The 17680-nt window shown below is 37.4% G+C and overlaps 1 protein-coding gene across 1 annotated transcript; it reads right to left on the bottom strand.

Annotated features, from left to right (window-relative positions):
• Positions 1 to 317: 317 nt before the first annotated feature.
• Positions 318 to 1459, bottom strand: LOC138131652 (SOX domain-containing protein dichaete-like). The gene has a single exon (XM_069048785.1). The coding sequence runs from the start codon at positions 1403 to 1405 to the stop codon at positions 731 to 733; it is 675 nt and encodes a 224-aa protein (XP_068904886.1). The 5' UTR covers positions 1406 to 1459; the 3' UTR covers positions 318 to 730.
• Between the last annotated feature and the right edge of the window lie 16221 nt (positions 1460 to 17680).

The raw sequence follows: 17680 nt of genomic DNA on the forward strand, positions 1-17680 counted from the left end.
CCACAGTATTCATTCAATTAATTTTTCAATTACTCTTGTCCAATAGGGAGCAAATTCATTATACAAAGACCAAAGAAACTGAAAATAAAAGGGTTGCAGAGGAGAGCTTCTTTGACGACATTGTTTTTCGAACGGAACAAACACAATTGTACTGTTTTTGCAATTGAAGCAGAACTCCAGCCAACTTTTCTTGCCTTTCAGATTTCTTACTCGACTTCTCAAGGCTGCAATTATTTCACCAGGATAAAGGCTCTGAAGCTTCCGAAGGGCCCAAATTAAATCAATCTTCCCAAATAAAGGGTGACAAAAACGCTACATATTCCTCATTATTTATTTTGTACACAATATACATGTCACAAAGTTAAACAATAATAAATTAACACAGACCAAATTGTTTCATTAACACAACTGTACACCTTGAAATTATAATTTGTCTCTTTCGAAAGACTGAGGTTTCTGAAGATTTTTAGCAATTGTAAATTATCTTGAATATAAGTGGCGCGAAGACAATTATGTAATTTATTCGTATAAATGCTTGGTATATTAATGAATAAGTTACTTATACTAAATATTTACAAAAATCAGTCATAATTTACAATCACAGAAAATATAATTAGAAGTAAAACTACAGTGTTTTCAGCCTTGCAATCGCGATTGCACTAGAGCACGTAACATTTTTATACAAATTTATACAATAAATAATCTCGAAGAATTGATTCAACAGACTTACTTAATACATAACCGGGACCGGCCTGCGGATCTCCAGGTCTGCCGAAGCCGGACTGGACGCCGGACTCGAATGCGTCGAGTACATCATAGGCGAGGTGGGTATGGTGGAGAACATCCCCATGGAGGTGGGTGGAAACGGTTTCGGCGTAGTGGGATAGAGCGACGAGTACAAGGACGAATGAAGAGAAGAGTGCAACGAGGAAACCATGGCCGGCTGGTGCGAAGTCTGCGTCTTGACGTCGAAGGTGTTGAAGTAGGGATAGGGCGAGCCGAGTGCCTCCATCGGGGGTAGATACGAGAGCGGCAAGTTCGGGAAGGAGATGGCGGTTTTGGGGTAGCCGGACAAGGCGCCCTTGGGCTTCCTCCTGGGCCGGTACTTGTAGTCCGGGTGCTCCTTCATGTGCTCCGCTCGCAGCCTCTTCGCCTCGTCGATGAAGGGCCGCTTGTCAGCCTCCGACAACAGCTTCCACTCGGCTCCCAGTCTCTTGGAAATCTCCGAGTTGTGCATTTTGGGGTTGTCGACGGCGATTTTGCGGCGCTGGATTCTGGACCACACCATGAAGGCGTTCATCGGCCGCTTGATGTGGCCGTCGGATTGCGTCGTCGGGGGTTGTTGGTGGTTGCCGAACTCTTCCATCATTCCGTTGAAGTATAGATTGGTCATCACTACGCACATGTACTACTTGGAGGTTGGTGAACGACTGGTGTTAGGTGTCGCTTGTTAAAATAGTTGTGTTTCAGAGGAAGGCGGAGTTTGAGGATAAGAGAATCGGGAATGGGCAAACCCCGCCTGCTTTTTTCTCTATTGGCTGCCGCCACCCCACTATTTCACGGGGTAAAACCGCACTTCATTATTTCTTTGTTTTGCTTTTTGCTTTTTCCTGTTACCACTGTGCTCTTGCCGAATACTTGTTTACTGATTTTCGCATTCGTTATGCGATTTTCTTCTTCGAGTGGAAAATATCCCCCCAAGTGTAAACACGCAATAATGGTTCTCGATACAACTGCAACCGACAGGTGGCGTCGTTGAGCTTTGCGTTTACGTTAACGTTAACTATTGTCATTCGTTATTTTTAGGTCTCATCCTTCACATAATCAACAATAAACAGAATAATTGTGAGCACGTTCTATGGCACCGCGCAAGGTTTCACCACCTAAATAAAAATATGTTTGGCAGGAAAGACATATGTACTTAAAATAAATTTAAATACAATTTATTCACTTTTCAATAGACAGGTATCCCATTTACAACTAGCAAATAAAAAAAAATGTTAGTCATAATTGCTTGATTTGTTTGGACAAATAAACAAGAATAAAAAATAATCTTTCTTTACTCGTACACTTTAAAGTGATGGTTTAAACGATATTTTCAATAGAGTTTTACTGGAAGTGCGATAACATTTATAATTCTATTTAAAAAAATAGTTACATGAGCTGGTGTTGCTCCGGTTTCACGAGTCGTATCATCAGGTGTTTATATTTGACGAGAAAACATATTGAAAAAAAGAGGAAAATTTAAATCTAACGGAACAGATGTGTTGATGACATTAAGGAACCGTAAGAAACTATCCAGGATGCCCTTCCATAATCATGACATCTTAAATAAGGAGGTTTATTTTTATTTATATATTTATCGGTATTGTACAACAATTGTTTAAGCGGTAATACACCTGTGTAAGTTCTTTCTTTTTTGACAATCCTTGGGTTGAACCTTCTGAGAAGTGAGAAAGAAGCCTTGTCGGCAGATTTATGACAGCACGGAGTCCCTTGCGACAGTTTATGATCAGAAAATGTCTTCTTATTGTAAGGACAAACAGTGGTGCCCAAATAAAGTGAAGTATGTCGAATGCATTTGTGCTGGAGGGATTCATTTCGGCTAGTTCGAAGCGAAAAGTTTTGTTTTTTGGTCGGAAAAAACGTCTGATTGGAACGATTGTGCTTGGAAAGAGTTATTTTTTGGGCGCGATGCGCCCTCAAGGAAACCTGTTCCGATATGAAATTTGAATAAATCGATGTCGCTTGTGCCGTCACGAACTAAAAACGAATTAAATTCGACCGAAAACGTAAACTTCCCAACTCTCGTCGACAAAACATTTTCTAACACACAAGCGAATGTGCCTTGGAGTGCACAAGTGTAAATTTTCATCATAATAGTGAATCGTCGGCTTTTCAATCGAATTCTGTACACAAATATCTGCAACATACAAGCGCCCACAGTGGATATATTGAAATCTTTTCAATTGCTTTGTAAATTCAGACCGCACAATGCACCATTTGTGTATTTTATTTGTAGCAGTCCACGTTTCTTATGCCGGGGAAATGGGTTACATTTGTTGGATTAAAGATTTTCTGTATGGGAAAAATCATTCAGTTGTACAACACACAACAAAATTCACTCTGCAAAATAAAAATCACTTCTTCCCTTAACAGCCAGAAACGTCACAACCACGTCGCCGAAGCGCACACCCACCCGCCTAATTTGGCCACCCGTTGGCCGCAAACGCCACCCCATCGCTTGCACCGTCTATAATTTGGGACATCAAGTCGAAAAAATTATTTTACACCCCTTGATGGAAATGTCAGCTCTTGTACTGAACTCGGTGGACGGTTGATGTAGCAAGGACACAGGACTTTTGTGACCCCAATGTGCCTATTACATTGTTAACTGTAACGGTCACAATACCCTTTTGTTTTCGCACAGTTCGGGTTTATTGTAAACAGGGCCGGAATTACAATGGCCTTCACTCACACACACTAGGACAATTCTCTACTCATGGACTGATATTGCGGTTAAGTTATGTAGATAAGAAGTTAATTAGTTACGAATTTGTAACAACTACAAAATTGCAAACGCCGTATCTTAACCAATAATTAGCTACTTTTTGTATACCTAATTAAATTTTACAGGGTATTTTAATTAATAAATAGAAACATAATTTACGTCCGACTTGTAGATACATATATGTACCTAATAACACTTACCTACATACCTAATGATCTTAAAATCATTTTAAAGGTAGGCAACCAACTTTACAACGAAATTACCCTGTACCTGGTTGTAAAGAAATAACTCATTTTTAGGACTGAAAATGTATTAAAATATAACATAAAAAATTAATTACTTAACTATTATATTACGATTTAGGATATTTAAATTGTTTATATCAAAATTTTCATTTTCTTTACATATTTTGTTTTTGAGAGTTAAACTGTACCTACCTTGAAATTTTGTGGCAGAACTAGATGGAATTTTCCTTACTTTAATGTCGCTATAAATTATTTAAAAAAATTTGTGAGCATCAGTGTTGAAGAAAAATGGTGGAAATAAGGTTCAACTTAAATACTGCAAGAAAGTAAAATTTATTCATCAGATGTTTTTTGTGAAAGGGCTTATGTTGAATAAAAAACTAATACTTTAGTAAAGTTTTTTTCTTATTCACATTTTAAAATAGATTTCAACGGAATTTCTGTGTATTCTTATGGAAAAAAACTTTAACAACACGTCAACGAAATAAGTTTTCAATGCCTTCAAGTAAATTATTACTCGCAATACTATTTAAATAACGTAGATACTAAACGTTAATACGCAAAACTTTACAATAATATCGACGAACTGTAAAAAACTGAAATATTCTAAAGAAAAGTATAACGTAAGCTCAGACATGTGCCGATAGAATTTTAAGATTACTAGAAGCGATTGCTTCACTGGTAACAAAGGTAACGTAAAAGTCTTTGAAACTTTTTTTTTTATATTAATTCTGTTGACGGGCTGCGATTTATAATTTTTAGAATTTAAGGGTTCTGTCTACGTTTTTGAAGTTTTTTTGATGATGAAATCCTGAATAACAATCGGTGATATTGAAACTTTCATGCTCTTAGACGTGTGAACCAAGTGTGAACAAGCAGTGTTGTGAATTGCTGCTTGTGGTTTTCTTGATGTTACATGATGGTTTTATTGTGTCAAATTATAAAAAAAATGACGATTAAAGTAACGTTATACGAGTATATCTGAAGAAAATACCAAAGCACATGAACTGATAAGACGATCCGCGTTTGTAAAAGAAAGAGAAAACGGCCTGCTCAAAAATTTTTTTCCAAACGGTAGGTTTCTGAAAAAATTAAAGAAACAAAATATTACATCTTGAGGAGACGAATACTGTAGTTAAATCTAATTTCCTTATGGAATTCTTTATAATGCCAAACGTTAGAAAAAAAATTTAAAATGTTCAACTAGGATGTCATCATTTCTCGTTCTCAACAATAAGAGAAAGATAAGGAAATTTCAATCAATTTTACTAATTTTAGGTAGTTCTCAACAAAATTAATCATCATGCAGCAAATTGAAAAAACGCAAAAACTGCTATAGTCGGAATCACGAAACAATGCGTGTACGTCATTATACGGGGTCATTATAAATTATTGTCTCATCGCAGTAGGCATTGGTCACGTAGTTGAATGTGCCGCAAGCTTTATAACATGAGACTAGCATCGCCGATAGGTAGCGCTGCTGGCGGTAGTGTAAATTTGTCTACTAGTTTGTCTAACGTTGCGAAGCTAGCGGCACATCCCAAATTTGTGTGGGTTTTCAACGCCAACTGCGATGGGACAATCATTTATAATGACCCTGTACATCCATGACGTCACGATATTACTACGTTTATCTGCGTTAGTCAACGCGAATATTCGGCATCTTCGAATGTTTTCAAACTTGCAGGGATCGTAAAAAACACAGGCAAAAGTTAGCTCTGAAAAGAATTGTTTTATTACACGGAGGAAAGCAATGAAACGAGGATCTCAAAAGGAACGTAAACACTAAACAACAGCGACGACTTCTTCTAACCTCACAATTTGCTTTAAACGTTATCGATCAACAAGATGATGTAGATTGACTTAAAACTGGTTCCTCGGCATGCCAATCCTCAGGGATAAAAATTACCAACAATTGAACGATATAATTCGCAGTTTTACAGTTTTAAGTTGGTATTGAAAAACCTTCATCGATGACGTACACGCATTGCTTCGTGATTCTAACTATACCTACCATAATTTCATTTGCTAAGTTGGTGGCCTGAAATTTTTGAGGAGCTGGTTTTCTATCAGAAACCGACATCAAGGTATTTAATACAAAATATTACCCATTGCAATCAATCACCCAAGAATTTTACTGAATATGATTCAAAAAGTCAAAAAGAGAAAGTTTTTGCACTAATGTTATGTCATTCTTTTATCGTGATCGTTTTTTTACGTTATCCTGAAAACAAGCACAAAAGAGGTAATTTGCCATCATCACCAATGCGAAACTTTCGCCGCGAATCCGTGACGGAAAATTCGCAACGGAATCCGGAGGAGACTTCACACCGTAGCAAAATTTCGTGGAGTGAAGAAGAAGCACTTTTGTTGTTTGCACATTTCCCCCTAATTCTTTTCCTATTTCAGCCTAAATCTTGTCCTTTTTCCTAATATTTTTGTAATGTTCATGTGACAGGTCGTAATTTCCTATAATCTCAATAAGTGTGTCCGTTTTATTCGTTTTCCCTTTTGCTACCGTCGCGAAACCAAAGGAAAAACGTGTCTGATCGCGAATCAGCGTCCGCTGCGAATAAAAACGATGTTAAAATCGTTGTCCAGGCCCTCTTACGTTTGGGCATAGTCCTCTTTGTTCCATTTCCTCCAATGAGTTATTATCCTGCGATAATGACGTTCAACTATCGTATTAAAACATACCTACCAACGTTTATGCAGTGTTTCTGGGAGTCGTTTTGTGTCTGGTTTCTATATTTGAACTTTCTTTGCCAACCTTTGTGTCTTCTTCTTGATCTTGTCCATTTGACTACATTCTGTACTTCCCATGTCTCGCGAGTATAATCCTTACATCAATTTATATTTATTCCCGCAGAATTTAATGCACTCAAAATATCATTTACTTTTGAAGTAGATGAACTGAGTTGAAAATTTGAATGTGAAACTTTGGAGTGCATCTGAATTTGTATTAATGGATATAGTAAAACATTTGTGTGTACCACGTGCCCAAATGATTTTGCTGCACTCGCATGTTTTATTGACTCGTCTCCGCCTCATTAAAAAACTTTCATTTTCATGCAGTAAAGTGTCATTTCACGCTCTAGGAATAGGGGCACAATTAACTATTACGCCATCTACAGAAATCCCACAACTTACTCGTACTAAGCATAAATTTCACTGTGATTCGTTTATAATTTGAATAAAAAATCATCAGTTAGGCTCACGATTTATCGTAGGTGAGCACTTTAGGTAATAAATAACTTTTTTATATAAAATGGTAAGGCTTTTATTTATTTATACAATAATAAATGTTCTTCAGTACCTACTACTCCTACTGAAGAATTTTGTGTTAATGAATTTAAAGGATGAACATTGTAAAGAGCGTCATACACATTTACGGTGAATTTGAAGTTGAGCTTGTGCACTGCACTCCAGATTTTGCATTTCTTTGAAAAGCGTGTAAATTTTCGACGTGTTCGCGATCCTGAAGTGGATTCTGTTTCGAGCGCCACTCCGCACATCAAAAAACTATTTGGACGGTCGGTCGATGGGGTTGTAAGCGAATTGGGAAATATGTTTTTCCTCTTGGATGATTATCTGTGAAAACACCGCCTCCTCGTATCTTATGCAAACTGTCGACACAAATCAATTTCCATATCATTTCCAACTCGTCGCTGGCTGACACTCTTTCAAATGCAGATGTGTATCATTGTAACTAGACACACTTCCACCACGGGCGTAGATTGAGATGTCCACAAAAGCCCCCATTGTGATACTCCCTCGCTCTCTCTCATTCTCGCTCACTCCTCGCCGTGTGTATATCACTCACGGCCCATTGTCGCTTTCTCTGCTTATTGAAATTTAAATTAGGTGTGCGAATTCATACTCACACCCCCGAACCTGGGACGTAGGTTTTTACAAATTGCCCAAGATTAATATTAATAACGAGACGGAAAGTGTGTGGGCGCCTGCCACGCTAAAACTCCGGTTAACTCCGGCATACCTATTTAAATGGCCACAAAGGACCTAATGAAATATATCGGGGCCATTAAGAGCCGCCTCATTGATGTAAGTGTAAGCGTCGACGAAAGCTCGACTTACGGCGAATTACAATGGTAAACTGGGCTTTGAACGAGGTCCTCGACTTGAGTGGACTGTGGGAACCCCGCTGGTCTCACCGTTGCAAAAAACCACAAACCACCAAACAACAGACATTAATTTCTAATTACTGGTCTGCGAGGGGTCGCCGTTCCGAGAAATTAATAAACAAAAATCATTATCCTTTCCCCGGGGAGGACGTAGGAAGATGTTCCGTCGCCGACAATCAGGATAATAGGGGCGAGGTTGTTTGTGCGGTAAGAATCTTTCTTCAATTTAATCGAATAATAAGCCATTCACGTCACAAGAATAAGATGGAAACTGAGTGTGAGTAATGAAAGCTAATAAGATAAATTACTGTGCGACATTTTCAAGTGATGACACTTTCCATTATCCTTTCGCTACTCATCCTGTACGGTAAAAAAGGGTCTCACGGTTCTGCGCCATTGGCGTAGGCAAGTCTTCAGAAAGCTTTGACCGGTCGTTATGCGTAGGTTCAATTGCAAAGCATTCAAAGTTTCTATTTTTTCATCAGAAAGCTGGAATAAAGAAAACTCAAAGGATACCTTACAGTAAATATAATATGACAATTTCTTACAGTGCTTCAAGAACAATTTAATTAGCTAATTTAAAAGATTTCGGATTTCTAAAGAAAAGTCAAGTAGAGAACGATTAATTTATTTTGAATTATATTTTCTACACAGTATGAATTGTATATCTATTCCTAGCTTGGGATGCATATTACAACTTCAAAATGAATGTCTAGATAAAAATTGTTACTTGGTGAGTTCTTCCAAGAGCTCCGACTTCCTTGTACCATTATGCAACAACTCATAAAACCGGCATAATAGAATTGTCTTGAGTAATAATGGCAAAAATTTTTGCGGCGACGCCACTGCTTTTACGATATTTTAAGCGATGAAACGGATCGTTAGTTTGCATTCTCTAACATCATTGTGGCCTGTACGAATCATTAGATTGCATTGTGTACATGCGAGACGAAATCTCGAGACATTTTTGTCAAGGGTTAATGATTAATTATTTTTACAACTTTCGTAATCCTTTTTTAATCAATTAAATTGTTCCTGAATAGGACCCTGATGGCGTAGTGTCAGGGGCTGATTGTTGGCGCCAATGTTCAATAGACCTTGATGGTTCTGGCCTACCATTCTCGCCCTTCACTCTTCTATCATGTGTCGTACAAAGTGGAATAACCAACAACCGCTCCACAAGAATACCAGTTTCTAATTGTCACCCAGCCCTTTTAAATATTGTATACCTATTGTAAAAATTTTAAAAATTCCACTGAAGTAAATTTTATAATGTAGTTCTCTCCAGTAATGTAGGTATATTTTATACTGAATTTTAAAAAAGATCAAAGAAGCCAAAGAAAATGTTCTCCAAAATTATTTCTCTCATAGGGATAACCAAATAGTTATTTACATTAGAATACGGGAGGGGTAGCGAGGCGAAGCCGAGTGCCTGATTAGTTGGAGCGCTGTCACAATCATTAAAAAAAATGTAGGTATTTAAAATATTTATTATGCAAGAAGTATATAAAGTGGTACTTTTCCTCACGAATGAGAGCTTTGAGCGCACGAGCTGTAGGCAAGTGTGGCAATCCCATGAGTGACAAAAAGACAATTGACATGACTGATACAATATTTTTTCCAGAATCGCGAGACAAGTGCAATTAATTATTTTCAATGCACAAATATACCTACATAGTTGTTTTTAATTGAAGCACAATGCTTTCAGTGTCGTGTTGAATGAATCGGAGAGTTGGATCCGGAGCTTCTTGCGGACCCGATGGTGATGGTGACGAGTGGGTTTGTACGACAAAGCCTTGGAAGAATCCGTGAGACGGCCCCGCCTTCAGCGCCATCTTGCGGCCGGCAAACACATCAATCTAATTGATAAAGATCATTACTCATTGGGAGCATCTGCTCGTTCCTCTTCAATAGTCAATCAGAGGAGGAAACGAACGCTAATGGTGGGCCCGATTGTAAAAATTACGGCCCTAAACCTGAATGCCCCGACTTGATTATGATGGTGTGGAGCATGTTTGCCAACACCTCAATGATAATTATATGTCGGAGTTTTGTTTGAAATGTGTGTTGAATGGTTATTTTCTATTATTTGTCGATGCTATCAGGTATGATTGCGGGGCCGGGCGTTGTTTGATTGATGTAATGAGAAAATAAATTAGTTTGTCCATTGAGCCGGACGTGTTTGTTTAAATAAATCAATTCGATGTGGGACAGGGCCGGATCGGTTCGGCTGGTATTTTTTTGAGGGAATAAATGGCAAGCAACAAACAACTTACTGCTACATAATGGACATTATATTCGCTCGGCTGCAAATCCACTTAGGGTCCCTTTTGTAAAAATCGAACATTTGACCGGCACACAAACAAATCGGCGAACGTCCCGCCCTTTTATAATACGGCTAATAGCCGCCGGAAGCGGGTGGCGCTGCGGGGATATATAGCGGCAGCCCTGCGCTGCGGCCATTTAGAAAAGTTCCGGAGGTACCGGAAACATTAGCCGTTTGTTGTAAGGTTATGTCGGCCCATTAATCATATCTTGTTCTCGACCATAAAGCTCCTTTGTTGCCAATATTATTATTGATATTCTTGTTTGCTATTTCGGTTCCATTTTCGTGTTATAAATGATATTTGTTGGCACGAAATAAAGATATGTTTCTTTCCGGGCCTTTGTTGACTCATAACTGCGCTAAAAGTTTGACAATAATGGGGTTGTGTTTTCAAAATAATGATAAACAGCACCGGTCGCGACGACGGAAAGCTTTCTTTGTTGCTGTTTTCAGTAATTTAGATGTCTAAGAATATCTAAAAATACAATATGTATGTTATTATTCAAAAATGAAACAAACTCTACTCCAATTATATTTAATTTAATAAAAATGGAACATGGCACCGGGGCCAGATTTATTTATGATTACGAATATTTCTATGGAGTCATGTTATTTCCTTGAAAGATCTATTTTACATTATCATTCATTTTTGCTATACGGTCACATTTTGTACATTATACGACGTCCACATCAGAGCTTATTCATTCGACATTACGGATTACAGACTATACTGAAGTAAAGAAATGAAGTTATGAGTTATTGAAGTTATAACGGAACGTACTTTTCTCCGGCGGTCACCTATCCAAACACTGACCGCGCCCGAGACTGCTTAATTTATTGGCAGAATGGTTATAGTGCTTTCATAGTAGTGCGGCCGGCGTAAGGACATTACTGTTTAATTATTATTTTATATTTTTTGGTTAATTATTTTTATTATTATTTGTCATTTACACATTTTATTCTCTTTACATTTATTAGAGAAAAATGCATATTCAAAATTTAAGCGCTTTTCTTGTACAAGAAAAATATTTCAAACACGCCGCTATTTGGATAATGTTCGGCAAATCTTTTGTTATGATTCCACGAAAATGTTGTTTTATTTGTTCAGTGATAACAAATAAAAGGGCTAAATATTTACTCGCTTTTACCCGATGTACCTATCATGGCTTTGAACTGTAATAGACGACTAATCATTAATGGGAAATGTTTTTATGTTTCTACTAATCATTTGTATATTAAGGCCGCGAAATCATTCTTTAACGTACCGAGAGAAAAATTGTCTCCGAGGCCGCTTGCGGCCGAGGCAGAACAATCCCGAGGACGTTAAAGTATTTCCCGGTCAAGGTGTACACCACATTTTTAAATTCATTTTGTAAGACATCAACTCTTTTTAATCTTGCATTTTAAAAAACCTGACAATAATAACAGTCATTAGATGTTGACGTTGCTGTGTTGTTTTTTATTATTTATTATTATTGATAGTTTAGTGATTGTGAGAGCGTCAGTGGAGCCGTGCTTTATGTCTGAGAAGCATAGACAAACAGTCATTAAGTTTGTCAGTGGCAGTTTAGGAGTCACTTTGGTCTATGCAAATGATGTTTTTTGTGTAGGTTGATCGCATGTCGTCGAGCAATTTGGTTTGTTCCGGAAGTTCCGGAGCCTTCGTCAGGACGTTTCCAGAGCAATATCGGGCAAGTCTTTGCCCGGCAGACAATCAATACAACGGCGCGTTGTCAAATTTGAAAGCCATTGCATTTAAAATCACAAAAGTTGAAAGCGAGAAAAATCCATTACCAATATCAGCTTTATTTCTGGAGCTCCTCCAACGCCAACTTACATAATGAAAACTGTGCGCCATGACGTCGACAATGGTTCCGGCGAGACACTCCAACAAAAGCTCCGGTTGCCGTGCGTCTGACAGATTTTAAAAAAGAATGCGGATAGTGTGTGAGCTTCCCACTGCAAACACATCTCGTTTATGCTAAAAATTTTCGATTTTAATATCCGGCAGATAATCCGCGTAAGGCAACCGTATCGGAATCGATCAAACGGGTGAAAAAAAGCAAAACCAATTTTAGATTCAATCAATCACAAATACATCTATTGACAAAGAACATTCTTGATTAGACGGACCTGCTCCTCGCAGGGCCGGCGCAGGGGAAGGAGGTCCATTGTTGGCGCACAGATTCGTGATTTTAATCAAGGGTACCCTCTTCTCTCTGATATGTGGAATTAAACGTCATTCAGACGATATTGTGCCCTCACAAACAGATTTGCAGCGCGACTATGCAGCTTTTTTCCAAAAAAAACCCCAACGCATTTTTGTCGGTTTTTTGTTTTATTCCGGTGTATTGGACGCGAAATCGAGTGAGACTTTCCAGCTTTTGTAATTGGCGCATGATTGACGCGTCCATTTAATGTGTTTGAGTTGGTTTCTTTTTTCATTCTTGTTTCAATTTTTGAATAAGAATGTAATTTAACGGTCACATCCCATGCTACTTGTGTCTTTGTCACACCTTATTATTCGATAAATTGGAGATACACTGTGCTAAATGCAATGTCAGGTTGACAATGGAATCAATTAAAGTTCGATCCGTGAGTTTCTAAACGCTCTCTTCGGTCCAAAACACACACAGCTCTTCCTCTGTTCGAGACCATCTCGAAACTAATTTTAACGCCAGCGAATATTTTAATTATTAGGGATGATTGCGCCCATTATTCCTTCCGGAATTAACGAAACTGCAAGCACTAGTTGTCATTGTCATTTTTTGTACCTTTTATCAAACACTACAATACCACTTAGCGCTCCCCCACGCATAAGGGTTAAATCTTCGATTAAACCCTGGAAGGCGTTAGAAATCGGGGCTGCGCCCTAGACACGGTCTTTGTTGCCGCAATCAGGCTCTCCTGCCGCTGATCTGCCCCTAATAACTCTCAAATAACGTCAGTTTTAAAATCAGTTCAACCATTCATAAATATTTTGTCGTCGAAATTATAACGTGGCGTGAGATTAAGTTCTTTACGCAAGTGAAACATGAATTTTTACATAAGTTAGAGTTAGGTAAATTTATGTTCGTGCGTTTTTCCTGCTGAACTTTGATACGTTTTTTATGGTAAAGCTCTTACTTACTATTTTATGTTGACGACATTTGCAAATTAAATTATACTCATGAAACCACGGTTTTTTGTTTAACAACAATCCACCCAGACATGTTCGTTGTGATATATGTACTTTATTTGTTTAATATGCGTAATTAATTTTTTTTCATTTATGTATTTCTTTCGCAAAAAATTCGGATGATATTATCCCAAATTAATAACTCATAAAAGTAAAAATAAACTTTTTATGGGGCTTAAATGCAAGTCTTAAATAGATATGTAGGTAAACTCGAATTTTTTTCTTTTTTGTCAATTACTTCAACTCAGTAGCGTACCTACTAGAAATTTCAAGCAATGATTTATATCTCAAAAACAAAAGGACTTTTACAAACGAAAAATTGTATTTAACCTCTATTCATCGTCACCAACTACCGATTTTCTTTTGACATGCATTTCGAGGACACCCTGTATAATGTTTTTAAAAATATATTTTAATTTTACTTTGATATTTCTTCAAATTATTATAGTTAGTCTACTTTTTAGCTCATCATAACTTTTCCGTTGTAATATTTAATCCACTTTTCTTGAAAAAGTTCCTAAATGTGTAAAATGGAGTGCTTGTGAAAAACTATGTCGTCCTCTTTCGTTTCAATTAATATACCTGACGAGTGGTTTGCTTAGAACCCTCTGTGTCTGAGATAATTAAGGGGGTGCACACCCGTCTCTAATTTCTCCCAATCGAGTGTTTTCTCCCCCGCTAGTCGACTGTTTTCATTGGAAACGATTCAATTTACCGAAGCGAATTGTGTTTGAAATTCATCATTTGCATTAACGGTATTTTTGCGAGCAGGAGAGCCCTATCGCCGACGAGATATATTTTCTTGCAACACAATGCCGACTCCTGTGCATTTCAATCAACACAATTTCCCTGGCTCAAGTTTATTTGTCATTGTGTGAAGTTTTATACTGCACTCACAGATGGCCCTGCCTCCATTAAACGAACACAATGAGGCTTTCATCTGGATTAGCGCGACTCTCCAGAGACGAGCTTCGGCTATTTGTTTTAATGTCTCGACCCTAAACCTAAAAAATAAATTTAAAAAAATCACAGGGTTGATGATTTTTTCGCATGTCTGGAATCAAATTAGGAGCGGGGACATTTTTAGGAACAAACCGTAATACGAGATGATTTCAATACGACCGTGACATAAAACGACTATTATTGTCATCAGTATCGGAACTGAATAACGTAAAAGCTTCCAGAATGAGCTTTGTTCTTTGGAGCTATAGGAAGAAACGTAAAAGTCATACAACAGCGAGCTTTCGTTAGAAAAGGTCTATTGTTGCGAGCGCGCGTTCTCTAGAGATTCAAAATAAGAAAGCACTGTGGCTGCTATTTTCTGAAAAGAATGTCGACGCATTCATGACGACTATTTGTCTCCGTCTTAATAGAAAATTATCCTAAAATAATGCTCGCACCAAACAATCTTTTCTATGAGACGGCTACGTACTCGTGCTTTTCAGCACCAACCGCAAAAATATTATAATGAGGGAATTTAGTTGTTGACGCTGCAGCCAAGACTTTACATCATTAATGTACTTGAAAATGAAAATATATTTTTCTTGGCTAATAAATCAACACAAAGAGTTGACATATTTCCAACTACTTCAACATGCTTGATATACATTACTTAGTACGCATGTGCAGTTTGTACAACGAGTTGTGTAATCATCAACTAATCACACAAGTGTGGTAATAATATAGTATCCACGTGTTTTATATAAAATTTGATCTTCGAGCACTGGGCTCGTGTATGTAAACCTCCCACTTGTAAAAAAATATACATTTTGGATGCTTTTTTAATTTGTTATTTTAGTGTGTTGATATGAAAATTGCTTTGTTGATATCGAAATATCGAAATTCAGGCATGAGTGTATTTCCTCATTGGAGATTTAATTTTTTGGAAAATAATGTCTCAGGAACAATTAGTCCAAAGCGAGAAATAAGAAGTACGGAAACATTTTTCCTTCAAAAAAATTAAATTGACCTGTTTTAGTTCTTTTTGAAAAACTCAACGACAGAGAAAATATTTCCATTATTCTTTCAGCCCAGCGAAGAGTTAAAACACTTACTCAGAAATAAAGTGCCAAAATTAAATTTCTTTGTCTTATTTTAAATTATACATTATTAAATTAAATTATTATTTTTTCGTATTAGGTTAGCTTCATCCATTTACATAACGCATCTCACTGACTGATGTTTTAAACATAAGCTTGAAACTGGAAATCTCACTTGTTAATAGATGTCACTCGATCGTAACTACACCAGGTAGAGGTGTTGGATTCTCTCATGGGCTGTGACCTTGGAAATATCTGCGAGAAGGCGGAGCAATAAACCAGTGAAAAATCTGTAAATGAAAACTGAAAACGTCGACTTCTTTACATGCAAATAGACGACAAATAGACGAGACGAAGAGGGCACTAGCGTAAATAATGACGATGTTATCGGGTCGGTTTGCAGCGCCTACTTGAGACCGATATTCGTTGTTTGCGCAGATATGACTCATAGTCCATGAGAAAATCCAATACCTCGAAGAATCAAGCTACGAACCGAGTTTTATTTGTCACAGGTTGCTGGTACTCCAGTTTTTTGATGATATGGTAGTTCTGTATTTTTTTTTGTAGGATTGTCAGCGCGGACAGGTAATATTCATTATCGGGCGTTTACGTAACGGAGAGATAATACATAGTCTCTGCAATTGCTAATAACAATCAATTTACATAGGTAATGGGTGTATCGTTTACTGAATAGTTAATCTATAGTTGTTACACCCCGAGTGTATCAATAGTTCGATTGTGCGTAACCCAATAGACACAATAGTGAACAATGCTGCCACACATGCAATTGTATGCATTGTTGGTCGCGCCATCTATCTATAACAATGAAGGGAAATGACAACCTGCTGCAGGAAATGGCACCGTGGGCACATCGAAATATCGACGTGTATATCGCGCCGGTACTCTGGAAATTTTTGTTCGGAAAGATTGGATTTTTACGTAAGCTAATGTTACCGGGGGCGGCTTTAGGGCTTCGGCAATTATAAAATTAAATCGGTTCTTGCAATCTGCGGCAAGATTTAATCTGTATCGTTTGATCTGTCGTATCGTTGGTTACCTGAAAGGTTTCCGATTTGTCCGGAGAAATTGAAACTCCAAGTTTTAATTTCGTTGAAGGGATTAATTGTCGTTTCCAGACGATGTTTTCGTGTTCGCTATCGATTATGTGCTGAAGGAAATTTGCACAAAACCCCCATTTTATGCCAACAATAAAATTCTTGCGAGTTTAATATCTTAATGAAAAGCCATTATGTTTTATTGTGGCCGGGATTGTGTGGCGTGTTAAACAAACAACGCGTTAAATATCTGATCAAGAGGACATATTTGCCCACTGATTAGACGAGATATGATAAATTTATGGCCGATTTTTACGGCCGGATCGCTTATGCAATTAAGATACTGCGTTACCATCTTTCTTCGTATCCTCTGGGCCGATTCCTCTTTTCGGAGACAGAAAAAGATAAATATTTGTATAAATTATGTCGCGTGACCCCGATGTCGGCTTTATGGCCTTAAAAACTCCCAGCTAAGTCTTAATTAATTTGAGCAGTGCGTGCTCGCTTCGCATTCGTACGGATGAATAAATTTAAATCCTCAACTATGTTTCGACCCATTATGAATATAAATGGCGTTTGTATTATATAAATCAGATTTAACATAAGTTTTGCAGTGCCACTCATACCGTAATAAAGCTATTTACAACCCAGAACCTAACCCTTAATCCGAACTTATTATATTATGGGCTCATTTCAAAAATTTACTGCGCAATACTGGAAATGGCACGAAAGCTCTGTCCCTGAAGAGACGTAATCAGAGTAATGCATTGCTAAGTAATAAAAGCATAATTGAAGAGGTTTATCTCGTCTATGCAAATGTTACGGCCTCTTTACCTCGTACAATGTAACTAAACACACGGTCGCTACGGAATTTGCATTCGTAATAATTTTAAAGAAATTATTATTTTTACACACGGTTAATTTCAATTAAAACACATTTTTAAGAAGTCCATTTTGCGCTTCTCTTCAAGAGTGTTCAAATATGATATTTTTTAATAAACGCGTTACTGTGTTTTTACTACCTATTAAAAAGTCTCCAAAGAAGCGAAATTATTACCCAATATGCGCGGATAACAAATGTTAAAATCAAAAATTGTAAGATGGCCGTTCAACGTAAAAAAGTAAACTTGAGACTTTAGTAGACTTTACTAATATTATTGAACCATAATATTCCAACAAGAGAA

Source organism: Tenebrio molitor, chromosome 5, assembly GCF_963966145.1.
Source record: "Tenebrio molitor chromosome 5, icTenMoli1.1, whole genome shotgun sequence".
In the NCBI taxonomy this organism is placed as follows: domain Eukaryota; kingdom Metazoa; phylum Arthropoda; class Insecta; order Coleoptera; family Tenebrionidae; genus Tenebrio; species Tenebrio molitor.